Source organism: Haliaeetus albicilla, chromosome 23 (genome assembly GCF_947461875.1).
Source record: "Haliaeetus albicilla chromosome 23, bHalAlb1.1, whole genome shotgun sequence".
Classification (NCBI taxonomy): Eukaryota; Metazoa; Chordata; class Aves; order Accipitriformes; family Accipitridae; genus Haliaeetus; species Haliaeetus albicilla.
Genome location: NC_091505.1, coordinates 17369296 through 17396572, shown reverse-complemented (window position 1 = coordinate 17396572; position 27277 = coordinate 17369296). Strand labels below are relative to the sequence as shown.

Sequence of the window (27277 nt, the reverse complement as noted above, 5' to 3'; positions counted from 1 at the left end):
GTAAGGAGTTTACACCGCAAAAGATATTTCCACCTCGTATTTCGTATTCTCTGATTGCTATTGGGTACTTTGCATTTTGTGAATGGAAGAGAAAAAATTGACAAGAAAGGAAACCGAGGGGAAAAGATCTGATAAAGGCACTGCAAAGTACATTTAAAAGCACACATGCACACCCCCCCATACCTGCCGCCTCCCTGCCTTAGGGCTGCTTTATCACATTCCAGCTCCTCAGATGGGAAACAGGCAAGCGAAGCATCGGCATCAGCATCCGCATCCGCATCGCTGCTCCGGCGCTCCGGGGGCCCTGCAGGTTACCCGGTAAGCACAGGAAAGGCAGCGCATTTTATCAATACCCAGAAAGCCTTTTCCCAAGGAAAAGGACTTTATCCCTCTCCGAACTGAAGGAGAGCTAAGCCGACACCATAGTGCTGATGCCAAACCCTGCCCCAGCTCGCGGCGGAGGGCTGCCTTCCCGCTGGACGCCGGGGCTCGAGGAGCAAACTCAGCCCCACGGCAGCAGCCGTGGCCGCCACACAACGTACAGGGCATTGGCACGCTCTCCCGTGCAAAATCGATGGGGAGACGTGGTGCTTTCAGTGGCAGGAACAGGTGAAATAAATAGGGTCACTTTGCTGCCGTGAGTAGCAAACTATTGTGGGAGAGCCAAGGGTTTTTTTTTTGTCCAAGTCTCTTCCAAAAGCAATTCCGTAGCATTCCCACTGGTGCTCCTGAGATTTCAGGATTATAGATCGTGCATGGACAAGCTACGCAGCTGTAAGAAACCTACCTAACAGAACTGGGACTGGAGCTGGAAATAGATGGTTCCTTATTTAACAGCTGGTCCCTTATTTATACACAGAAACACTATCTATTGGGGTATTTTCCTGACTGCATTTGTGAAGGACAGGGGTGGAGGGCACAGACTGTCCGGGGAAAACCCCCACCTCTAATGCCCAAACTTGTAGCTTACACACACAGCGATTTGCTATAGGCCACCTGGAGATACGCATTAGACACAAGCTGGTTGGTTTGCTTTTTGGTTATAGTAGGGGGAAAAAATAAAGATGCCACCAATAATCACTTGTTGGATAAATACCAGCCTCTTACTGGACAGGTCTATCTACCTGCAGCTTGATTTACTCACCATCACAGGCCTCTCCTACCCCATTCTGTTAAGGATTTCCACCTTCAGAGATGTTTCAGCTCACCAGTTGGTGTTTTGCCAGAGGTGAACAGCCTGGAGGAAAGCCTCTACACAGAAGTTATGTTTGCAGCCATTCCAATGTAGCCCCAACACACACCTCACACCAGCCTTTTATCACTTGGCAGTTGCTAACATGATCCCTTTCTCGGCTTCCCTAGGGCTGAAAATCCTCACTGCCAGTTCTTACATTGTGCTGAATCTTTGTGCTTTTCTAGCCCTACCCTCTTCACCTGGGTGTCTGCAATGACTGTGACGTTACTGGGTACTGGTATCTTTACAGAGCTACGAAGAAATTTCCCCATCAGAATAGTCATCAAACTACATCTGAAATTAAATGAATTTAAAATCCTTAAACACTACAAAAAGAAAAAAAAAAAGAAAAAAAAAAGAAAGAAAAAGAAAAAAAAGGCCACTGTGATGTCTCGTTTACTTATAAAGGTACTTGCATACAGTTGAGATCTGATCTTGCAAGGTGCAACCTGAACGGGAATTAAAGGGAGTCAGGCACAGCAGAAACAGTCCTTTAATGAATTGTGAGTAACCAGCTCCCTCTAAGTAGTGTCAGATCCTCACTGCTGGATTAGTGCATGCGTGACAGGATTTTTCAAAGCATAATAGACAATGAAACACCACCAACATTTAATGTCAGGATATACAATTACAAGGCAACTTAAAGATCCTCATTTGCCTCAATTTTCAATACCCAGATTCACTCCCCAAGTGAACTGCCAGCTCAGTTCACGCGAAGACTTTTCACCGTTCTCTCTCAGCTCTTTCTAGAGCACTTTAGATTCAAAGCAAGAAGAATAAACACTCCAAACCAGAGCTACACATTTGCGGTACCAACTCAGGCAGCTTCAGTGGTCTGCGGCAGGTCTGCGGCAGGTGAGAATTATCAAAATGTACAGAAATGCCAGACGTCACAGGGTGAGACAGTATAGTAAAGCCTATAAATATTCAAAATTATTTTTCCAGCATACATTTGTGATTCATAAAATGTGGAACTATAATGAATTTCAAATGCCACATAAATGTTCAAAGACGAGATTTTCTCTGTGCTTTCATAATGCTTTAACAATGTATGTCTGGGTTGCACAAAGTTGGCATTTAACTTGCAAAGGTGTGACTAAAACCCCAGACTTTTAACCAAAATTACTGAATAAAAAGCAACAATTACATTTTCAACTTTTTTCAAGTGAGAATTTATCTTCCTGTAGTGTGTGCACAGGTGCTGTAAAAGGCCGCAGTATGTGAGAACTGTTCTAGCAAGGGCAAGAGAGTGGATAACTTTTTCTCTGAACAGTTTTCATAGAGAGTAACAAAAGCTTTTGAACAAGGAACCCCTCTGTGGTGATAAACTTCATCTGACAAGCGCCTACATGAAGGAAGCGCAAAAAAATAAAAGTGCCTGTTCCCCAGCATTTGAAATGTGGGAACATTGAGTAAGATTTTGTGTTTTTTTTAAATAGTGACCTTTCCCATCAGACACAGGCAAGGTTTGTTAGAAGGCAGACCTGGGCCCCTGTAGCATCGCTCCTGGGGTCAGCATAGCTCAAGAGTATCTTCCCAAACCTCTTCTGTGACTACACCACGTGCACATGTCCATGCAGTTCCAACAGACCAGTAATTTCCCCACTTCAGCTACAGCATGGAAGATAAACCCCTTGTTATGACTAACTTAACCTCTCCTCCTTTTCCCAAATCACAGCATTTGAATAACTCCCTTAACCAAGACAGGAAAACATTTCAGGATAGACTAATCAAGGGTCTAGTCCTAAAAGATACTGAACATCATCAATTCTCATTGTTTTCATGTGTAGATAGGTACTTTTAAGCCACCTCGCTAGTGTAATCTCTAGCTGCCATGAATTTATTTTAAAACACATTGTGAAATAGGAACTATTAAGAAGGTTGAAGAAAACGCCACTTTTTAAGATTAGACCTTAAGTTCAACCAGAAGTAATGAGAAGTTGAGTAGATGTAATAATTCTCGAGTGAGTTTATATTTTTCCACGTTGCTTTTGTGTTTCCTCTTCTTGGAGATGCACCATATATTTTTGCAAGAAGTTGTCCCAGGGACAGTACAGGTTCTTGAAAAGGCATACACACAAATGTTATATAGAACATCAAGAAATACAATCAGTCTTTGTAGTGCATTTGGGAAAAAAAGCTCTTTGGAACATTAACTATAACATTGCAAAAGTATAGTATAATCACAACCAGTGTTCTCATATCTGTTAGTGAGAATTTTGATTTACAAATAGATCTCCTACACATTGTGGTCATTCGAGCTAAATTACATTGTGTGAATTACTCGTATTTTAGGTCTGCTACTAACCACTACAGTTGTAACTGAGCACACCATGGACGGACAACAATGCGCAATACTTGGAAAAGTACAGAAACATGACTTATTTTCAAAACCACAGAAAAATCTTTCAAAACAGGCTGGCAAAAACTTTGTTATGTATTAAGCACTGAGCAGCATTAAATCCAAGCATACAGTGGAAGAATCCATGTGCAGAAGTAGAAGAACTGTGTAAGCTAAGGGACCAAAAAGCACGGCCCAAGGACAAGGTGTGAGATGGGCTGCCATGTGTAGAATTAAACTTGACATGAACAGAGGTGTTAATGAAACAAACCCAACTGATTACTTCCAAAATGGTTGCAGGGTTTTTTTCCCCCGCATGTATACATTTAATGAACGTATCATCTCCACTCTTCATTTTTGCCAAAACAGAACAAAGGACAGTACTTAAACCATTGTCTCTGAAACCTACTTTGGTTATAGAATATGCAAGTGTTTCAATATTTTCCCTCAGCATTTTATCATCTCTCTTGTAGATAGGATAATGTTAACCAAAAGCTCTACAAAGATAACAAATGTAGAGTCTGCCTTCACTGTCAGAAACACTTGTGAAAAATATTACTGAGAAGAAAATTTCAAGAGCACTTTAACATACAGAATGAGTGGCATAGATGTATGGGGCTTATTTTAAAGAGACAGCCTTTATTTAAAGTACTTTGTTTTGTAGACCTTATAAAGTAAACATTACAATACTTTTTCACAAATATATTAAAATTGTTTAAATTTAAAGGCAATTCCATTGACTGATGGATATTTTTAAAGAAAAAAAAAACTAACAGAAATAGGCAGCTCAACTAAAACTAGATCTTAAACATTCTGTTTTGTCATTCCATCTCCTCAAAAAAAAAACCAAAAACCAAAAAACAAACAGGTGAGAGAGAGAGAGACACATTTTTCACCCAGACTTTCTTTACAGCAATAAGGCAACTCCAGGAGATTTGAATGACCTCCTTGGAGATTACAGATACTGTAACTGGCTGCTCCTCATGCTTTATAACACCCAAAGGTGCAACTATCCATTAATCACAATCACATTTGTGCATTAAAATATAAAACTTAAATTACAGATTTTAAAAATATTACTAATAGACTTCCCTATCATAAAATGTTTTACATTTACAGTACTTGAACTATTTCAGTTCTGGGTTGATGAGGTTTAAGCAATTTACCACTGCAAGAGTTAGACTCTGGAGCTCACAAACAGCACAACCCAACCAGGGGCAGCAATAGTCGGTAGAGTCATAGTGCAAATCAAAATAAGGAGTGCAGAATTGCACTAGTTGTTTACATTTCTAAAATATAAATGAACAAGACGAGCTCTTGTATTGTACATGCAATAAATTATAGTAAGCATATGACAATGGGGCTGGGGCATTCTACAATTTTAGCTGGTGTACCAGAGTTGAAGCCTGTGAAAGATAGGACTCGGTAAACAAAACATTTCAAAGCTCTGTTGTCATAGCACTTGAACTATGCTTTCACGCTTTGTACTTCTGCTTCCCCGTCTCGCTGATCACACAGATATGCTGAAACAAAAATAGAATAAAAAGCTTCTGTTAGAGAAGTAAAGTAAGAGATCGATGGTTTACGTCTGTATTCAATAATGTGCTTCCGAAAAAAATACAAGCATGCTATACATGTTTCAGTACAAAAGAATCTTGTGATAATGTTTATGCAGAACAACTTAAGCCTTTTTTTGTCTAAAAAACTCAACATTGCCTTCTTTCTCCTCCCCCTAATTGTCCCACCCAATGTTTGCTGGGTCTGGTGAGACCCAGATGAAGAATTAATAACTTAGAATAAAAAGTGAACCCCTCTTAACTTCCAAGGTCTCTCTTCTCTTACTCTTACGTAACTAAGCAAATGCACTTATTTGTTGCAGACATCTGGTAAGATAAGAAACTTCACATTGTTTCAAAGTTGACAGGAGATGTGTAGCCTCCATTCTTCATGCAGCAAAGTAAATTTTAGTTTCGTAAGAGCTCCAAAACGCTGTCCCGCTGCTCTAGAGTTTGCTCTCATCGTTGCATCACCAACAGAACATATTTGCACATGAGGCATGATTTACAGAGGAGGGAGAGTGATGTGAGGAGACTTCCCTTCCTTCCTCCTCCCTAGTTTTAAATGGACAAAAAACATACGGGAAAAATTACTTACGTTCAAATCTCTAAAGTATTCATTGTAATCTAGGGCGTATCCCACAACAAATTTGTCTGGCACTTCAAATCCAACAACTGAAAAAGACCATAAGTCACCAGTATGTTAGAAAAGAACTTCCTAGAGTTAACTAGACCTTTTTACAGAGGCAATCTGGAATTTTTAGGTATGTAGGCATCCTAACTCATTTTATTTCTTCCACTCAAGTGGAATCTTCCTTCCCTCAGATTAACATTTGAGCTATTTTAAAATTTTAACTTACTTTGTTGATTTAATTTATCAACTAAAGCAAAATTAAACAGATTCATTTATTGGCTCCCACGCAGCAGCATGGTGCTAGCATGCAGTCTGCAAGAAATTAATGGAAACACTTAAACCTACAGACAGGGTATTATTATCAGAATGTAAAATTCCTTGAAAATTTCCTGCAACTTTGTAAATACATACAAGAAGAGCCAATACTTCCCAGGACTTCCTAGATGCTTGACGTGCCAGTGCAAAAGCAGCGGCACTGGTAAGCACAGCACAAGTCACCCTCACAGGATCACTCAAAAGGCGGCACCTCTGGGAGCTGGACCTGCGCCGCAGGTAGCGCTGCAGGAAGGGTACCCAAAGGCATAATGAGCAGGCAGGTTCGGTCGTCAGCTCCTTCAAAACTATGGATGTGCAAGTCCAACAGGACTTTCTGTGAAGGGCTGGGAGAGTGTGCACAGAATAATGTGAATATCAGAACTACAGTTATTGCAGGGAAACCAATCCTCCGTCTTTGAGAAACTGCCTAGATGGACTCCATTCTTGTGACTTGCAGGCAATGACCTGCTATGTAGGAATATACTATGACTGCTAAAACACGTCTTAGATGCTGATTCCATGGTGCAGAGAACAGCAAAGAGCACTCTGTTCTTTATGGAGTCACTTGCAGGTTTCAGAAACAGATGGGGGGGTGTGTGTGTGTGTGTGTGTGTGTGTTTGGTTGTGTTTTTTTCCTCCCAGAGGAGCTGCCTAAGAAGAGAGCATCAGCTATGCCACAGATTGTCTAAACAGCTCTAGCAGGACAGTTCACGGGTGGTCAAGTCGTATCAGTCCAACCTGTCCACACACACTATAAAATGACCAAAAAATATTGAACTATATAAAATACAAAAACTTCCAAATGGCCTTCTCCCCTCACGCTAAAATGAAAGACTCTGAGCACAAGAAAGCTGTGCGTTTTTTCTCTCCCTGGCCACAATGAGGGTCTGTAAGGAAAATAGGGAGATAAACTGTACAATTAAGAGAAAAGGCTATGTGCAGTTTTGGAAAAATTAAGGTGATGTTTAGCATCTACTCAGCATCACAATACAGGGATAAAATGGAGGCCCAGCCATTACTGCCTTGTTATCTCTTCTTTCAGAACTCACGTGTCCTGCACTGAACAGGTTGTCTCTGTGGACAGATGGCAAAACAAGTCATCTGCTGCAAGATGCTCAAAAGGCAGACCATTAACCCAGCTAAGCCTATAATAAGATCTCAGGAATGAGGGGCATCCTTGACTGAGGGGAATGCCTCAATTAAGCTTTAAGGCATTGAAAAACTTCAGTTCCAGAATATTGTACAACCTTGGAAAGCAGGAGGAAGAGGATGCGATTCTGCTGCTAAATTCACTCCACTTCCATAGTGAAAGCACACGGTCCAGATTAACAGGAATTTAGCCTCTGAAATAAGGTTAAAACACATAGGCCTTCCCAAGGCAGGAGGAGCTGTCACTCTGGTACCACTGTCCACTGTGGATGCTACTCCTTTCTTTATGGTCTTGGGACGGACAGACAGGAGAACACAAGAAGGGAGTAATTCAGATGCCTAGACATAACCGGTTTTGTGCCAATTTAGGCATCTTATTAGTGTAAACTTTTATCAGACCTGCTACCATGTGTGGTCCTCCTACATTCCTGGGGACATCCAAACGGCATCAGGTGGCTAGGTTTAGGCACCCGAATCACCAAAACTGTTAAAGGTGAATCCAGCAGATTCTGCTGACTAAAGCATTTGACTACATGCAAGCTGGGAGAATTTGCACACAAAAAGGGTGTAACCTGGACCAAAATATCAAAGTTTGCTTTTCATATAGTAACATGTTACAAAAAGTTAAGGAAAAAAAAAAGGATCAGACCAAATCCAGATTAACTCTGTCAAAATACATTCCAAATATTTAAATTCCCTACTAAATAAGAACAAAATCTATCAAGAATCATTAGTGAAAACTTATTTGGAACATCCTTGGACTTTGACCAAAGGGTACACAATACACTGACATGCTTTTAAAAATTAGTAACAGTTGTCAAAAAGTCACTTACAGTCTGGCCGATATCCCACACTTCGAGGAGTTCTTTTTACCAACAAACTGTCAAACAAAACCAATGTAAAACTGAAACATGAAAAAGCACTGGGTACAAATATGTGAGACTGTTTTGATGACACACAAGCTGAATTTGGCCTAAATGTGCATAACTGAAATAATAACTACACATTTTAAACTATTATTTTATTTGCAGGTGCAGCTGATCATAATGACAAAATCAAAACTTCCTAGAATCATGAATGGTTTACAGCCTAAAGGATAACTAACAGGTCTACAAGAGAGAGGCTAGGAGATACCGAGCTGGCTGGATTTTCATTGTGAAAAGTGACTTAATGGGGTTTTACATGTGTTAGGAACTTCAGGCACAGTTTAGCTTATAGATAAATAGGTGATGACTTGGTATCTGGCCAGACCAACTGAGCCCTTTTCAAAAGCATTAGTATTATGAAGCAAAAGTTCAGCTGCTTAAATGCAACCTCAACTGCACTTGCACAACGTGTCAACTGTTTTTCACTGGCACTACTAATTACCCTCATAAAGAAAATGTAATTGGTTCTGATTATCAGTTGATACAAAGCAGCTCCACTTTTCCAGAATTAATAGTCAGAGGTGTAAAAAGCATGGAGATATGGAGTTGGGGGTATTGTAGTAGAGAGAAATGCCATGCTAGCTTAATTTGATTTGCTCATTATTCAGTTTAGCACTTCCACCTCTTGGAAGACAACCCCACAGGTCTGACATTTGTCTGTCTTTGAGATACTTTGGGAGGAAAAGAAAAGGTGGTCAATGGCTGAATATAAAGACAGAGGTCAGCATAACTCTGTGCATTAAGCACAGACCTCTTTCCCTCCTGGATCACCCCTGAAGGTAGGGATTAATTTGTCAGTCACAGTTTCAATTTCAGACAGTTTCTGAAACTTGTGGTTGTAAGACTTAATTTTTGAGAATTGGTGTAGAATTTGATCAAAGAAACCCCAAATCATATTAGCATTAATTCACAACTCCCTGCTACAACTGCTTAATTGTCAGAGAGAAAGAAAGTTTTGAGAAGAAAGAGGAGAGAGGGAAGTGAAGTAACCAAGAACATTACACTTAAGACTACCTAGAATGATCATGTTTACCTGCTCAGGTCTTTGGCAGACCCAAATTACTGCAACAGGTTTAAACAATAGCAAACTGGACTTTGCTCATACTATATTATATTCATGATGTACACTGCAGTATTAGGGCACTACTCAGTGGCAAATATTTAAAATTTGTTACACTTAGTCTGGCCAGGGAGAAATCCTCAACAACCTCACCTTCAGCAGGTCACCTCCAGATTATCAGCAAGAAGAGCTCTTCTCATACGTCTAACAACTGCTTTGACATTGTTATGGCAACACAACTGATTAGCTATTACACACAGCTCTGCTTTACCTCTAATCCCCAGCAAACATTATGCTTTTATTGTGAAATACACAACCATAGCATAGCAGCACAAAAGATGCAATTTAAAAAGTAGGAAGAATGTTGATATTGGTTAATAACATAATATTATCCTCAACATTTCTTGTTAGTTTTAAGTTATTTAATTATAAAATGTTTTAAAACTAATTGATTAAAGATGTAACTAAGTAGAAAAGCCTGGAAGAGCATATGGCTGGGCGACTCTCACATAATGACCTCTAAAGCTCAGCTGCACTATGCACACTGCACAAACAATAATGTTAGTGTGCAAACTAACTTAATTTTACAATTAAAGAAGAACTAAAACAAGGTCTCCATTGCACAGGTACCCCACTGCAGTATACTGAAGTTGCAGATAGCGCAAGAAGAAACAAACATGTTTGGATAGATACTACACGGATGTAAGTGACAACCACTGTTATTTTTTACCCCCTTCTCTAGTAAAAGTCTACACTTACGACTAAATTTGTGTTGAAAATACCTCTACCAACTTGAGAGGGTATTTTTTTTAAGCCCAAAAGATTTAAATTCTTCCATGTACTTCTAAACCTAACTTGGACTTCAGTGCTAAAACCCCACAAAACTTACCATAATATGATAAGGTAAGAGATGTACCAGGCATGCACAAGCACCAAAATTCTTCCAGCAGTAAGATGGGAAAGAGCGGTGTTTCCACCAGCCTTAACAAATGTATGTTCTCATAACAAGCAAAAGTGCTTTTGGAGTTTAAACAATTACTAAACTCCAACAGATCGCATCATATATGGAAATGTATTCTACACTTTTTTCTTTTTTTTTTTTTTCTCCCCACACTGCGTGTCATTCTTAAGGTGAAATACAGCACAAATAATCATCATTAAAATTTTACCTGGCTACTTTCACCATCTTTGGATTGTATTGCTTAAGTAGAGACAGCAACGTTTTCATTGTTTTACCAGTATCAATTATATCCTGAAAATAAAAAACTCACGTAAGAAAGAATATTAAACACGTCAGAGTAACATTTTCAAGTTTCTACCACAGAAACTGCTCATCCGCAATAGCATGAAGTTATGCCAAAATACTGTTCACAATCAAATATAGGTGACACGTAACACCATGTTGTGCTTACACAACTATGCTCAGTGAAGTGATCACGCACATCAACCATATAGTTATCCACAACAATTAAGAACTATGACTTTGAAAGCCGTTACGGAACTATGACCTTCTTGGCTCCTTTTGGATATTTTATGGCTTGTGCTCCTTGCAGCTAGGAGACAAACAATGTTTAATTCGAATATGAGAAAAGTAACATTAGTCTTGCTGTTGAGCTCAGTTAGAGAGACAGATGTGCATAACAGAAAGAAAAGTAAGATGCAAAAATAGGGAGAACAAGCCATTATTGCAATTAAAGAAAAAGGAGTGTAATTTACATTACATATCCAAGAAACAGCTGAAGAAATTGCCCTGGGAATAGCTGGGTGCAGTTCTAAAGTCTATACTCAAACACACTGAAATGAATTTTGACACACCATTTTAATCCCATCCACTGGACATATAAGCAGAAAAAAGAATATACGGTTTACAACTGAAGCATCAGAAATGGACTCATTTAGACTGAAATAATCACATGATCTTTAGCGGTACAGTCCTTACCCTGGCCTGAAATCAAGTCTATTTGAAGTGAAGAAGGTAGATAACACAGAAGCAGCAATGTCCTGGTTTCAGCTTATTTTCCCATGACTCCCAATTAAAATAAAAATCAAACAAAAAACTCAACAGAGCACCCGTCAGCAATACTGTCTTTAACACTTAATGTTTTTAATCATAGCTATAAACTCAAGAAAAGTTAAAGATATACAGATATCTAGGTAAAAGTTGGCAAATAAACAGAAGTAGCTACTTTGATGCTCTAAAATAAAAATAGGACCTATTCCTGATTTTGTGTTGTGTGATTATCTGTTTACTGGAGGTGAATCTCTATTTTGTTCAGATTTTTTTGCACATTAAAGGGATGCAGTATAGAACAGCCTAGTGCTCTGGTGCACAAGATATTAAACCTACAATAAAATGTGCATTTTTATTGTTTGACAGTTAAAACTGTGATCGGTATAAGGGTTCATATTTGACAGCGTATAAGACAAGTCACTGGATAGATGATTCACTGAACAAAGGAGAAACTAACCTAGTTAGTTGTCTGGGACTTTAAAGACATACATTCATCTGAAATGGAGCAGATACATAATTAAACGCATCTGCCTATCTGAAGCAAAATATACTTCAAAGGACACCACTGGTCACACAGATGACTGCTGTATACATACTATTTTGGTAGGAGTTTTGGAACTGAATGTGCTTCCTGTGGAATAATATAACCTTCTCAAATTAAAAAAAAAAAAACAAAAACATAAAACCCACATTTTATGAGAGGAAACATCCTTCCCTTTGGCTGCTGAATCAGTTGCCATAGCTGTTTCTTTGCTTACAAACAAGCCATTTCCATTATTTGGAGCCTTAAGACATCATTAGATTGCACGTCCATTTTTCCTGTCTACTGCTGCTGCTTCCCTATCCTGAAACTGGCAGTCTTACTCAAGAACATCCTTTGTCAAAGCAACACTTACTATACATAAGCAACGCTGTCCATCAAGAGAGAGGCATAAAAGCAAGAATTAAGCAACCGGTACCTACTAGGAAATCAAACTGAGGTGTACTGTACCTGGTATCATCCAAAGAACCATGACAAGACAGAGGAATGGGAATTTAGCAATTGCAAAATGATCATTAAAAATTAGCATTCTCTATGTCACTATTTTATCAACAAATTACACACAGGGACATTGGGCTTAGATCTGTTTTTCACGTATTTTAGGATATTCCTACTAGGAACTTCTTTCTACCCCTGCAGTTTAACTTCCTAGCTTGCTGTTACAAGCCCAAAACAATAATATGCTTAATATCACTCTGTTCAGGCTGCTTTTTAAAATTAAAATAAAATCATAATAAAAAAAGACATTTTAAAATTGACAGAATCCCAGAAAACTGAAAGCAAATGCAAACAATTTTACATGGGTATCTTCCTTGTTAAATCTGGCAGTTGAATGCAATTTGAGAATTCAAAATACAGATAATTTCAAATTCAGAGCCCACTTGCAAAATTCAAGCCCGGAATCAGAAGCTGGGAGCCTTGAAACCAGAAACTGTAGGTTTTCTGGCTTAAGAACAACTTCTATTAGAACTCTTCTCCCAGTCACACATTAGAACTTCAAGGTGAAACATAATACTTACTTCTACGATCAAAACATTCTGGTGAGAAGAAAAAAAAAAAAAAAAGAGAGAATCCATTAATACCTACAGAATATGCCATTTCTTATATATATTAATGTCTATAACTTATTAATTTTCATTGCAGTTAAATATTTGTACCACCGTTTATGTATGTTTACGCATGTAACATTCTGTTAACCAAGTAGCTGGCAATGACATTCTCCTCAACGTCTCATGCTGAGTACAAAGCGGTCTTTAAATTATTGAGACTTTGAGAATCCTAGATATATGCAAAAGAGATCAAAACAGAGTCCACACAATTCGTATTCTTCTAAAGCAAAGAGTGTTATACTATAGAGACATGTACAATTCTGTCATACCTACATCCTTTATATTGAACAGTTACATACATGCCTTAAAGATCACATATGTGTAAGGAGAAGGGGAAAGTAATGTGTTCTGACAGAGCAGGAGACACGGATGCTTTAACCCCAGACAGCTGGCTCAATGATCTCCATAGAGTGACTGGAGAAAAGCAGATTCCCAATTTACATTCTCCCATTTCCTTCTCTTGTCACTGCCTGTAACGGGACCCTCCGTTCCTAACCTGGGCTGCACATTTTACATGTCTCGACAGCATGAATTCCCATCACTACTTCAGTGAAAGACCAATACAGCAAGTAAGTAATGCCTCTCTCTTTTAAAGGTAGTTTGCAGACAACCACCCCCACACAATTATTCTTCTCAGGCACTGCAGAAAAACAAATCTCCTAAAACTTTACTGATACTGAAGATGGCAAACAGGTTTTTCTTTGTTAAGTTCAGACTAAACTGATGGCTTTGGTGGGACTTATCCACTCTCCTAGTATACACCGGCAAACATTTAAATGAAACTCCTCCGTTTTCATTTTTTAAAACTATATAATCTTCACACGCTAAAAGAGCAGCCTTAAAACCATGCAGGTATGTGGGTTCTTTAGTGGTATTGTTTGTTTGTTTTTAAACACATAAAGAGCCATACCTTTCCAGTCAAGGTTGAGAGGTCATCTCCACCAATGACTTTTATATCTCCAGTTGACTGATCATTCTAAGAAAGAGAAGGGTGAGCATTAGCATTACCAGAATAAAAATAATTTTTTCTTCCAGTAAATATCAAAACTGCGAAATGCAAAATCAGTGAATGTTAATGCTTTCAGAAACACAGCACCAACAGTGTCTCTCCATCAACTAAGGAATTACAAGTGACCAAATTTAAAGATGGTATTTCAGATTAAAGATTGTTTGACAAGAGAGCTGCATAAATGCAGGCACCATCTCTCATGTGTGACCATCTTATATACATATGTATCTAAAAAGATACAATTTGCTATGCATTCCCTACACATATGGAAATAAGACAAAAAGCACATCAGTTTCCAAGCTGCATGCTGCTATATAGCTGGTAATTTACATTTTAAACTTTAATGCTTTAGAAAGCCTTACTCTTTGAGTAAGAATAAGCAATCATAACAATAGCAAGAACAGCCAGCAAACAAGGCACAGATTAATATTTAGAAATATAAGCTACAAAAATAGCCAGAAAAGCTTATGTTTGCCTAGTTTACAACAAATATTGGTAACAAAGCAAATTACTTCTTATAGTAACTCAACAGCAACATAGGTACACCATCACTACAACACAGCATTTTGCTTCAGTAAAACTAAACTTTGATACAAATGTAAATGAACTGTTATGTAAGAAAGTTAAAAACAGCTGCTAGGAGGGCTTCACAGATCTTTGCAGTTTACTTAAAGTCATTCAACTGACTTTAAACCTTGACAATGTCTCACAGTTCGTATTAGATGAGATATGCTTATTATTGTACTACTTACAGATGACAACATTATCTTACAATTTAATCATTTCAGTCAAAGGGTAACATTGGTTATCAAACTTTATTCTCATAGCTCCTTACCACATATCTTCCTTTTAGAAAAATGGTATTGTTTTGCTGCTGCACCTTGAAGCCCAAGTGTGCTGCACAACTACGCAGACATGCAGCAAAACAGCAGTTCCTTCCCAAAACCCATATATGACAGATGCAATAGAGAGGGGACCACAAGGGAACAGAGAGACAGCCACATACAGCTTCCTGTTTTTACAGCCACATGAAGACAGATATTCGTGCCATATGAATTGTAGGCAAAAACTAAAAATGTTATCATAAAAAAGAGGAAACAAATTATTTAGAGAGGCACATACGAAGTACACAATAAGTAACACTGGGATGATAGTAAAGAGAAAATGTATTAAAATCCTTTGGACAGTGGTGTCAACAGTCTAGGATAAAGAAATGCTGACAGCTTTAGGCATGTAAAAGCAGATGATAAGAGTAACAGATACTTTCCTTTTAAGATTCCTATGACACAACATAAAATAAAGCCAAATACATTATCAGAAAAAGTTTCTTTTCAGTTGTACCCCATGTATTTTAAAGAAAACATTAGTTGGAGTTACACCACTCTGAAATTACACTGAAGGGCTGTGTTTCGTTACTATTAACGAACATTCATTTTTGATAGTCAACTGTTTCAGTGCTTCCATAACTGCAAACAGTAACTAAACCGAACAGCATCAATGCCACTGTGTTAAAAAAGTCCCAAAACAAAGATGTCCAATGATTGCTGCTTGACCCAGTAGATATACACACTGCTACTGAATGCCTGAGATACTGGCTACATCAACCACAAAAATGTGATTCAGTTAAGCACTGTATTCGTAAAGCTAAAGGACATTTCCTGTGTTCACCCTATCTTAAAATTATCTTAAATGACAGCTTCTTTAAGCTTTTCCTTGTTTACGTTACCAGATTTTCTCTTATCTGTTCCTACACTAATAGGTATTTCATCCTCCTTCCATGGAAGGATGTAAAAAAAAAAAATCATTCCTTACAAAACAACGATGGAGAAAGATGTTACAAGTATTTTGTTCCATTAAAATTACATGCACAGATGACAGACTCGTACTGCTCGGCATATGCCTAAGATCAGGTTCCTGATGATCTGCTTGGCTACAAAGCAACACACTATACTCAAACAATAACATCACAAAATTGTAGGTTACTGTAAACCTTCGGATTATGCATATTAAAGTATGGTGATCAGCAGAGAAAAGATAATCTAACCTATAGAAACTTTCCTGCTCCTTCCCACCAAAAACCATACAAATTGCTACACTTTTTAATGCAAACCATAAATCTTCATTGACATATAAACCTGCATTCCTATGCAGGTACTGAGTTCGTGAGCAATTAAAGGATAAAAAAAACAGTTAAAGAATTTCTGACACTGGTTTTAACCAGATTTCCATTGGAAAGAACTTTGTTTAATAATTAAGCAATGTTTTAATTATCTTCAGGAGCATTATTTCTGATTTCAGTACTGTTAAGACTTTAATGCTTTGTGGTTTAACACATAAAGAGTTTTACTGTTTAGATCTGTTTTAACTGCCTCCCCATTGTCACTGCTGGAAAACAATAATGCTTTACAAGATCCTAACTCCTGGCTCAAATGACTTCAAGATCACCTTTTAAAAAGGCCTTTTAAGTTCCTTACAGTATTTGCTCTAAGGCTGGGTTAACAGAGATCTTTCAGAATACTGCCATGACCAGCCTACCCAGAGTTTACCATGTACTCCACTGAAAACCCCTGTTTTCCCAAGTGACAGTGCAACACATCCATTGTCTTTTGGCTGCCCTTCATGACTACAAAAGCAACATTTGCTCATTTCCAAGTTTAAATGCAGGAGACTGGTGAAAAGCCATTCTTCTTGTAGCACAAACAAAATAAACCGTTTGTCAAGAATACTGCGATCTGGGTCTGTTCACAAACACTATCTTTCCATTTCTTAACAGCTTGCCAGATCATTAAAATTCATCTGTAAGGACTCGGAAAGCTGGAGTTACGAGCAAAGTTTAATCGCAGCTTGATCACGTCAGTATTCTTAGAGAATTATTTTTGGGTGCAGAACAGTACGAACTTTGCATTGCAACACAAAAAACAACCCATATGCTTGTAAATATTAAATGATCGGTCTGAAACAAGAACAGAACCTCAATTACATCAATTTCAGAACCATTACACAAGTTCAGCTGCTTTGTTTATGCAGTCACGGTATTTTTAACATCTTTTATCCAGTCTGTAAAGGCAGGCAGCATGATCTAGTAATCTCATCCAAAGACAGCAACAAGAGAGCTAGCGCCACTTTCGACTGTCCATTACAGTTTGTGATGGTTTTCACATCACTAAACGCAGTAAAGCATCAAAATCCATCTAGTAAAGCACAGATAAAAACTACAGAGCAGATTTAGCATGCTGACACTATTAATGATGGAAGACCTAGTCAATCTGTTACATACATGTTCATGTTAAGACAATCTTATCCAGTCTATCAAATTACGCAATCTAAAGGACGTAAGTCTGGATATTAATTACCACCTAAGAGAGTCCACAGAAATGAAATGCGTATAAATACTGTAGTGGAGGCATCAGGTAACAGGAGCTCCTCACTTATCTAGAACAAGAAAACATTCTTTTATAGAACTGGCTGACAAAAACCCTGAAGCCAACACCTCAAGTAAAACATTCTGCTCAGACAGCTTTCTGTCTAAATTTCTCCACTTTTGTCTTCATCTACTCATTTTTACTACAAAACCAGGCTTTTAATTTCCATAAAACTTATTTTGTTGCTCACTCCCCTATTAATATCAAGGCACTGTAGTCCTGGGGAGTAATAAACAAAAGCAACTGTAGCAAAGAAACGAACCAAAGCATGCCTAACACACCAGTGTGAGCAAAGAAAACAAACATACAATAAGGCAGCCTTGCTTCTTAACAGAGGGTTTTTTTCAGGTGTTTCAAACCATTTCTCCAATAGTTTTTTCCAAGTTAGTCAGGAAGCGGAGAGAGTGAAAGGGTGCAGTCTTTGTATTGTTTTTTAAACAAGCCAAGTAAGTTATTGGAAGTCTTCCTTGAAGAAAACAGAAGATACACAATTTATTTCCTCACAAAAAAGGAAGGTGGGAGTCATCATTTCCCATTCTTTAACATATTATCCTGTAATAGAGACATTCAGCTTTCTGTTGTGGCTTTTACAGGCAGAACATACAGGCATGTGGTAGCTTAGTGGTTAAGCGAACCAGCAGCAGGAGCCCCGAATCTTTCGGGGGGGGAGGGAGCAGAAGGAAAGGGCGTCAAACAGCTCTCACCCACTGATCTAAATATGGTGCACAAGCACAGGGAGTGCCTTGTGAGATACAACCAAAGGCTGGCACGAACCTTTCTGCCCAGCCATGCCTTCTCATTGAAGAGCATAGCTAAATTACTGCCTCGCGTTCAGCAAACGTGAACGTGGTTTCCAGGTAACCCCTGGACGGCCAGCCGTGTCTATGCCTCGGGCAGCCAGGGCTGCTCGTCCTGCAAACGGACTTGACCGAAGTCCCACGCAGTTCTGGGCTTCGCTGTGAAATGATAACAGATCACTCAACAGCAATCATAAATTTATCAAGTTCTTCGACAGTCCAAACTAAGTCTGCAAATAACTCCATCTCTAGTTTCACAGTTTAATGAAATGAAGGATGAGGCTGAGTTTCCAATTTAGTAATCTCTATTTTTTTCTACTGTAATAGGCACTCGTCTACAACTGCGACAAGTAGCCTATACTCCTGACCTGAATGCAAAGTTGCTGAGACAAAACTAACAGCATAACCTTACAAAACAATTTATTCAAACACTCTAAACTGAAACAAAAAAAATCAATTATTTCCATGCTACAGATGGTCTTATGGAACAAATCATAAATACCATCCTGAAAACCCGAGACTAGGCTGTCGGTAAGTCAGGAAGCATACAGTACTAACATACATCTGCTTCTTCCTTTGACCTGCACAACATAACCTCATGCTTCCTTCTATAAAACTTACACTTTACCGCATGTTACAGAATGTTCAATTTCCCTATAAAGTTAAACCCTTGTGTTCAGAATGAAAATAAATTATTTTCCAAAAATGTAAACCCAAGGCAACCTGTGCCTAGTCTTGAAAAGGTAGTTCCATATTCAGTGGACACTAATCATAAATCTAGGTTTATGAATCTAGTACTTCCTCAAGGCCAAATACAACTAATTTTGTTCATTGTTTGGTTGCGCCAAACAACAGATGAGATAGGGAACTCAGGTATAACAGTTTTTGCAGCTTTCAAGTCTTCCTGTGCAATGAATGATGTCTAAGCCACATAAAAATTCCTAGAATTAAATTTTTGTAACCATAGTTGCAGGAGAATCCTCTCTATTATTCTAGAGTCACAGCTTTAGAGATGGGATAGTGGGCGGAGAGGAAACTGTTTAACCAGTAAAGGACATGGAAAGGGTCTCTGCTCTGCATAAGGATTTTACCAGGCTGTGGAGATACCAAGGTCTAAAAGAAAACAGATTATACAGTAAGGTAGAGAAAGCGTAACTTAGCTTGTGACTCTTAATTCCCTAAATTATTTGTTTAATATTAGCACATTCTAGCAGTAACAGTATTAAGCCACCTCTGTTAATAATTTGAAGTTAGTCAAATTTATACAAAAATTGCACAGTACTGCAGAGATACTTACACAATAACTCTTCAACCTAATGAAGTCGACAGTCATGGGAATAGATTTGTCACTGTTTCTGTTCAGTGCTTTGATGTAGTCTAATAAATCAGCAAAAAATTTATAGCCGCCCTTGAGTACACAGAGTGCTACAATGTGGTGTCCTCCCATGCCCTTCATAATTTCTCTTGCCAGTCTCTCCGTCCTGTACAAAACCAAGAAAGAGTTTAGCTGTCATAACACATTTCATTTGCTTACTATAGCAGCAGCATTTTATACTGCTAAGAGTAGCAAACACATGCACCAAACTTGGAAACACATTTTGCTCAGACACATTTGCCTACCACTTCAGTCACTTTTACACGTTATTGGTCAACAAAGTTTTGCTTTTCAAGGTTAATCTACAAGTAGCACTGCCAAATGCCTTTGTTTTCATACGTCACACTCAGCCAAAGCAAATCTTAACACCCTGAAGCTGTTTCACTGTCAGATATGCGACATGAAGGTGTGTTTTCTCCTTCCAAAGACAGGTTCAGCTTCCATGCAAAGAGCAACATAAGCTAACACAACGAAAAAGGCAGTAGCCCTCACTAACTGAGGAGCAAGAAAATTCTCAAACTGTAAACTAAAGAGTTTATTTGCCAAGCTAGAATGCCAGAAATTTGTCCTAACTGCAAAATACAATAGCAATGAAGCAGAACAAGAGAACACTGCACCGTTTTTCTGCAATCATTGTTTCTAAATTTATTTTAGAAAGCATGGTATGTATTTATTGTGTGCCAGCTGACAGCAGGTTTCTCAGAGAAAGCCTACCATTATAAACGTTACGTCAATTACTAAATGACATGTACTTCGTCCAATTTTTTCCTCCATATGGAATTCAAGTGCAAAGTTTTTACAATATTTAAAAAAACTAATTTATAGGAATGTTTATTATATCTAATCAAACAGGACCACGTAAAATCTAGATGCATTTCTATTCACAGGATCTCCAGGAAGATCCACCCAGCACCACTCTTAACAAGGCGTGTGTCTCCAGCAACTGCTTCACTGAATTTGTTGTTCGTTCTCTTAAAGAGAATTAGCAACTATCAAACACAAAGTAAAACAAAAATGCCTTGTAGGCTTATGCACCCATTTCTGATCACACGAGGTTAAAACTTCCACAGAACGTTACAAATTTCAGCAACCACAAAAGTGACAGATTGATATTTGCAGAGGCTAATGTCTTTCCCAGAAGGTCAGAGAAAGTTGGATATTACTTATCTACCATACGAACATGACAAAGTCTAAGATTATGTGATTAATAATGTACTGGTATTAATATCCTAAGGATACTCAAGAGACTGTAATTGTTTTCAGACCGAACTGGCACAACAAATAACATCTTCTAATTAGGTTTTAAGAAGGTAAAACATCAAATAAACACTGGAAAGAAAGTTGTACATTGCTACATACCACAAAATTTTGCTTGAGAATTATGACAAATTTCCAAACAACAGCATAACTGCAAACGTACAAACTCTTTGAAGCCAAACAAGAAAGAGTTAATTAGCACTTGTACTTCTTAGCCTCTAATTAAATGTAATCTATTTAGACAGTCACCAGGCAGCAAAACTATCACTGGAAGATCGTTTATTCCAGCGTCATGGAATCAGCTGGAGCAGCGTACTGTCTGAAGTCAAACAAACCTGTCCATGATGAGCCCATGAGGAATATAGACTTTTTCCAAATCATCTGCATAATGTTTAGGTATGCAGAACAAGTCCAGGTCGTAACCTTGTTCATCATCGCCAATCTGAAAAGGAAATAAGGTGAAATTTCTACAAAGCCTTATAGAAAGTCTATGGTGAGGAACTGCAAGTCCTTTGCTTTATTCAGTAAACTATCAAAACCATCATGCTCATCAGGATCACCGTACTTTCCCTCTCTATAAAAACATTAGTCACACTGAACACAGTGTCAAGTGTAATCTAACAGAACCTACAGTTCACAGGAGTAAATACCACGGGCCGTTGCGCAACACAACATGGGGAAAAAATTAAGTCCTAACAACATTCTCCTACATCGGAGAGCAGGAAAATGAAGCTACTACACCTCAATGAATCTCTTTATTCCATTAAAAAAATAACCCAGGAGCTTTTTAACACCTTTGATTTTCCTAGTGTAACGCAAAACCTGCATTTACAAGTAAGCAAGCTGAGGTTTTGACATGGACGTCTTCCAAATCTCCACAACACCAAATCACAACAAAACACACGAGCCAGTTTTCAGGACAAGACAAGACAGCTACAGGAGCATGACAAGTTGTGCTGCTGTGAAGCAAGCCTTCTCAGACCACCATCTGCAAACCATGCAGGTTCAAGATCTTTCAGAATCTGAAATGAAAGCCCTAATTCAGCAACCTGATCCGCATGGGCAAATTCCCTGTATGAAGCAGCCTGCAATACTAGCAAGTGTATATTAATTAGGACAAAGGATTAGCATATGTATATAATTATACCAAACGCTGCTGAGGTTCAGGGCATATTGTCACGACAGCATCAAAAATAGCCTTCCCTGAACCTTAACCCTGCTGCAACTTGAAAATGACTGTGTTTTATTAATTAATTCACTCTCTGGTTATGCAGGTGAATGCTATTACATGTAAAATGAAGTTATGAATTTCAGAGGGAAAACCGAAGCTTCTTACTGACAGTTCACCAGGGCAGGCATTTTAAGTATCCATTTTGGCTACCGCTGCCCTTGTGGGACACAATCTTATTTTGGTGCCCAAGGAAGCACTTACCCGGCCTGCGATCGGCCAACTGTTTACACAGGTTTTTTTGTTGTGTAAACCCTAATGAGTCTTTCACGTGGGGAACTTCATGGGTATTTTACCCTCCCATCCAAAACAGACCCTGTTTGAGCTACCCAGGCACCGAGTCCCTGACCAGGGTCCCTCCGATCGGGAGCAGGCTGTTATTTTAAGCAGTAAGACAGGCCCCTCCCAAAACACATGGTATTTTCCTGTGGTTCAGACCCATCGTTCTATCTAGCGTTGTCTGCTAGACCTTCCTTGCTGCATCTGGTAGGGAAGGGGCCGTTCCTACAGACTTTATCAGGTTTTGTACTGACTGCAGGGATTTACAGTCGCAACCTTGCGGCCGGCACAAGCCCTCAGCCAGAAGACACCACGTGTATTTCATGAGCACCCGGCGCTGGCTTTCAAAAAAAAAAAAAAAAGAATACGTAAGAGCCCTAGCAGATACGGCAACGATGCAAAAAAACATCCCCCGCACGCTCTTCCCCCGAAAACGCATCCTAACCCAAACGTTTAAGCGCCTTACACCGCACTCCCGGCTCTCGCTGACGAACCCGTGCCTCCCCAGCACGCTACCAAAAGCAACAGGAATAGGAAGTTGTGCCGCGCCGGGCTGCTCTCTGGTGGGAAGTTGTCCCACCTTCATTTCTCAGGCGGCAACTCCGTTTCTCCCCGCCGTCCTCCCGGTTTAAATCCTCCCCAGACGCCACCCGTGACCGCGAACCCACCCCCGCGCTGCCCGGCCGCCGGGAGGGAGGGAGGCAGAAAGGGACGGAGGGGGGGCACAGCGGACCCGCCGCCGGCTCGGGGGAAGGGAAAGCGCCTGGAGCGGGGGGGAGCAGGGGAGGGAGCCCCGGGCCCGGCGCCGGGAGGCCGGGGCTTCCCTCAAGGTGACTCCGCGGGGCGGCGGCTCCCGCCGCTGAGGGACACCCACCCTCCCCGCCGCCCCGCTCCCTCACAGATCACCAGGTTTTGGGGGGTGGGGGGGCAGGCGGGACCCCCCCCTCCCCTCCCTTCAGCCGGTGAGAGACATCCCCTCAGGCGCCCGGCAGCCCCCGGCCTGGCGCGGGGGCAGCGGGCAGGCTTCCCCTCGGGGCTGGGGCGGGGGGGAGGCCGCGGCGCCGGGGGCCGCACTCACCACGATGCAGGGGCTGGGGGTCGCCATGGAGCGGGGCGGCCCGGCTGCGGGCGGCGAGGAGGAGCGGCAGCGGCGGCGGCGGCGGCGGCGGCGAGGAGCGGGGAGGCGCCGCGCTCCGCAGCGGCCCCAGCGCCGCCTCCGCGCCTTTCGCGCTCCCCGCCCTCAACATGGCCGCGGCGCCGCCGCCCTCTCCGGTGGCCAGAGGCCTGCACCGGCCCCGGCCCGGCGCGGGGGCTGGCGGCGGGGAGGGGGACGGACGGGGACGGGGATGGGGCGGCCCCGCCGGCAACCGCCTTCCCGTAGGCGCGGAGAGCCGCCCTCCGCCCCGCCGGCACCGCTGCCCCGGAGGTACGGGACGGTGCCCGCCCGGCGCGGGTCCCCTCTCCTGGCCGGGGCCGTCCCCACGCCACCCCGGGTGCCCTTCCCTCGGTAGGGCTGTCCCCGTCCCGGCAGGGGGGCGGGTGTCCCCCGGGGTGTCCCCCATCCCTGGGTCGTCGGAGTTTGATCTTCCCCTGCCCGACACGGTGTGGGGATGTCCCCTGTCCCCTCGTGTCTCCCTGAGGGAAGATCACTCCTACCCCCGGGGGGGGGACAGGGTGTGTAATTGCTGTCACTCCGAAACCAAGGACAGGAGATGCTTTTCCCTCGGGTGTTCGCGTCCGTGGAGGGGCTCCACAGACGGAGGGACACCCCCCAGCGCGGCGGGAACGCTCCTCTCCGGCCAGGTGTTGCCCAGGCTCCTCTCCTCCATCACCAAGGCAGGCCTGTCCTCCGCTGCGGCTTCGTGCACCTTGAAGGAGGAAAGAAAAGGGGCTGTCTGCATCACTTCGGGTCTTCTGCGCATCACGGGATGTGGTGGAGCCTTCGTTCTCCCCAAGTGTAGGAAATCCAGCCCCCCACACCGCCACAGGCAGCTGATGGTGTGGGGAAAATACACCTAAATACCCATCAGACCCGCACACGCCTGGGTACTGGGGTGCTGGGGCACGGCCAGCCCTCAGGCAGGGCAGGGGCGCCTGCCTTCACCTCCACACGCTAAGGATGACGGCAGCTTTGTGTCAGGACAATTGTGATTGATAGCCAAATCTCAGGCTTCAGGGCTCCGGTTGATTGCTCGCAGGGGTCGGGTCCCTGGGTGCGTAACTGAATATATCGTGGGATTTTTCTCGTCTGCTTTCCGTTGCAGCATTGACGTGGTCACAGCTAGCAACCGACCATCGCTCTGACGTGGTGCAGGGAACCCTTCGCAGATGCCGCTCCACATCTGACAGCGCAGGGAACTGATTTAAAAGTAGGACTTAGTTGGTAATAACTGTGCCTTTTCAATAGGCAAAGAAAGTGACAGGTGCCGCCTTCCCAAGCACAAATGAAAAGGGATCCCCTGCACCCCTGTCACCTCCCTGCACGGGGTGGATAGAAGATGCACTTTCCGTTTGGTGTAAGATAAGGCTGAACTGTGCCTGCTGTCCATATCTTTAATTGTCTGAAGGAAAAATTTCATCTTGAGGTAAAATAGTCAGAAAGCACGGAAATGCCTGGATAGCTCCAGTGGTCTCAAATGGGGAGGAAAAAAACCCAGTGTCAACTTTTCCTGTAGGCCTGGAGTTAAGGACAATACAACAGTGCAAATGGAAATTCATGGTTTCTTATATTCCACAATTAGGTATCAGCTGAAGACTTTCCCCTTCTTTCTCTGAGGGGTGGAGACCAAGTTTTATTTTATGCTGCATAAACACTTGGTGTCAAGAAAAGGATAATGATTCTTAAAAATAACTTTATTCATAAAGAGCTGTAGCAATCAGCTCCTGATAACACATCTAACATTATTCCTGTCGGCTCAGAAAACACGATTAAATAAATTTAAGCATCCCCCTGTATGAAACAACCAATTTAAGCAAATTTTAGCTAAGCAAATGGGCACAATCTCTGACAAATGTGGTATTGTTGCAACTAGGTGTTCAGCTACAGTTTGGGCGGGTTAACTCTGGAGTGGGAGGAAGGAGCCTTTATCAAATTGCCTAGAGCAGCAGAATGAAATACGCCCTGCAGCTAACTAATATCAGGAACATGTCATAGCTGGCCTATTTCCAGAAGGCCGGGAAGAACAGCAGCTGCCCTGTCAAGTTCAGGGAGAGCCTGACATTATTGGGCAGCGGGCAATATCTGTCAAAAGACTATGCAACCACAGAAGTGTTTCAGGCTCTGATTTTATTTTAGTTACTGAAGACATTTCTCGTTAATGACCGATATCAATGTCTGCCATTAAAAGTAGCTTCCAACGGCACCTTTCTGATGGCATGCAAAAGTTGTAGCCTTGACTTCTGTGCGATTTCTCCCCAACGGGCAAAAGCATTAGTCCTGTTTCGCCCTTCTGGGTGAGCAATTTCTTTGTTCCTCCTGCCAACCAGCACATTCCTAGATCCAAAGCATTCCTGGATCTGCTGGCACCCCGTTATGGAGGGAAGAACAGATTTACAAAAGCAGAAATATTTGCTGATATTACAGGAAGTAGGTTAGCTGAGATCAGCAACAGATTTAGTAGATGGCCAGTTTTGTTCTTGCGGGTACAGGGGCCACCGAGGTTTGCAGAGCAGGGTGAAGGAAGGGGGTTCAGAGGTATCTGGGAGCTGCACATTTTCTGGCTAGGTGATGCATAAGGTGATAGAGCCAATCTGATTTCTCTGGTATGCACAGCTTTTTAGAAGGCAAAATAATTTAATAAATATGTTTTGTCTCTGAGCAGATTCCTGATTTCGTGATTATTTTGTCCTCTGTTGCCAGTCAGGCAAGGCATATCTCAGTGCCCAGGCCCAGTGAACCATGGCCTGTGTGAGCACCAGTTGTATGTAACTTTATTAACAGACTTTTAAAAACCTTGATTGGTAACCACATGCCCCCAGTGGCAGGATACCTGGAGACAGTAATCGAGTATGCATCATTTGGAAACACTTGAAATAGTGTGCTCCGAGTCAGATCTTCAGGTCACCGCCCATTCACCAATCCCTCTCTTCCCCCCCCATTTTTATCTCCCAGCTTTGCCATTGCTACTGGGTGACAGACAGGGAATTAGCCAAATTTATCTGCTGTTTTTTTCACAAGACAAGCCTCCTAAAAAAGCAAAGAGCACAACAAATTTTCAGCAGATTAACAACTGAGACCAGCAGGACTCCCTTGTGACCAGAAATTAGTCTGTATAGACAGAATGGGGAAAAAATGGAGAATTCAAGGCATATTAACCCAGTCCTGAGATGAGCACAAACATTTTTAATCAAGAGAAAAATCAAAAAGAAATATCTCATTAGATGATACATAGAGCATTCACCAAAATATGAATTTAGCATGCAAGCATCCCATCTTCCTCATGGCTACAGAGAAATCCCTCCACTCTGACTAGTAATTTGAATAGCCTAAAATTATTTTTCTAGCCTAATGTTTCAAATGGGACAGGAAGCCAGACGTACCAAAACATTTTAAAAGAAACACACCCTTTGTAAGAAATAGGGAATAGATGTTGTTTGTTGCAACATACCTTTTTAAGTAATGTTATTCCTGTTCTCTGCTTTTGCAGAAATTAGTCATCAAAGTGATTCTCAGTGGTGACAGTCTCCAAGGATTTTGGAAAGTGGTGTCTACTTACTTGTTTCAAGACTGGGACTTCCTGGATGATGAGAGTTTACCACGGTTTCTCTCCCTGCTCAGCTAATAAATAACAATTTACTTATCAAAATGAAAATAAGCAAATCCTCTGACCAGATGCACTTCTCTGGAGCTGTAGGTAACTTCCTTTTTCACATACATCTTTGCCTCTGTCAACCTTTGTAGGAAAAAGGCTTTCACACTCTAGATGGGGGGGTTGGAGGAATTACAGACATTTTGCTCTTTATTCAGTAGTGCAAGGAATGGTCACTGACACAAGAATTATACAATTACTACTAAACACTCAGTGTTGGCTTATC

General features: G+C 41.2%; 1 protein-coding gene and 1 long non-coding RNA gene across 4 annotated transcripts; one reads left to right on the top strand and one right to left on the bottom strand.

Moving 5' to 3' along the window:
* Nucleotides 1-1826: 1826 nt before the first annotated feature.
* Nucleotides 1827-23476, bottom strand: HPRT1 (hypoxanthine phosphoribosyltransferase 1). 3 transcript variants are annotated; one of them, XM_069811419.1, is made up of 9 exons: nucleotides 23322-23476; nucleotides 21072-21178; nucleotides 19402-19585; nucleotides 13787-13852; nucleotides 12787-12804; nucleotides 10385-10467; nucleotides 8063-8109; nucleotides 5730-5806; nucleotides 1827-5098 (listed from the first exon to the last, which is right to left on the bottom strand). In XM_069811419.1, the coding sequence occupies exons 1-9, from the start codon at nucleotides 23346-23348 to the stop codon at nucleotides 5051-5053; spliced, it is 657 nt and encodes a 218-aa protein (XP_069667520.1). In that variant the 5' UTR covers nucleotides 23349-23476; the 3' UTR covers nucleotides 1827-5050. The 3 variants fall into 3 exon arrangements, with proteins under 3 accessions (XP_069667520.1, XP_069667518.1, XP_069667519.1); XM_069811417.1 differs by lacking the exon at nucleotides 23322-23476 and adding an exon at nucleotides 22710-22881; XM_069811418.1 differs by lacking the exons at nucleotides 1827-5098; nucleotides 5730-5806; nucleotides 23322-23476 and adding exons at nucleotides 5114-5686; nucleotides 22710-22888.
* LOC138690739 (uncharacterized) lies at nucleotides 22860-27062 on the top strand. The gene is made up of 3 exons (XR_011329513.1): nucleotides 22860-23073; nucleotides 24508-24612; nucleotides 26890-27062. It is a non-coding gene; the product is annotated as an uncharacterized lncRNA (long non-coding RNA).
* The last annotated feature ends 215 nt before the right edge of the window (nucleotides 27063-27277 follow it).

What these genes read in the sequence shown, in the direction of transcription:
- HPRT1 (XM_069811417.1), bottom strand. Translation starts at nt 22,829, where the DNA reads ATGAAGGTGGGACAACTTCCCACCAGAGAGCAGCCCGGCGCGGCACAA. An exon ending in GCGAGAGCCGGGAGTGCGGT is followed by an intron (nt 21,179 to 22,709) that starts GTAAGGCGCTTA and finishes TTTCCTTTTCAG; the next exon opens with ATTGGCGATGATGAACAAGG. An exon ending in AAGATGGTGAAAGTAGCCAG is followed by an intron (nt 8,110 to 10,384) that starts GTAAAATTTTAA and finishes TTTGTTTGACAG; the next exon opens with TTTGTTGGTAAAAAGAACTC.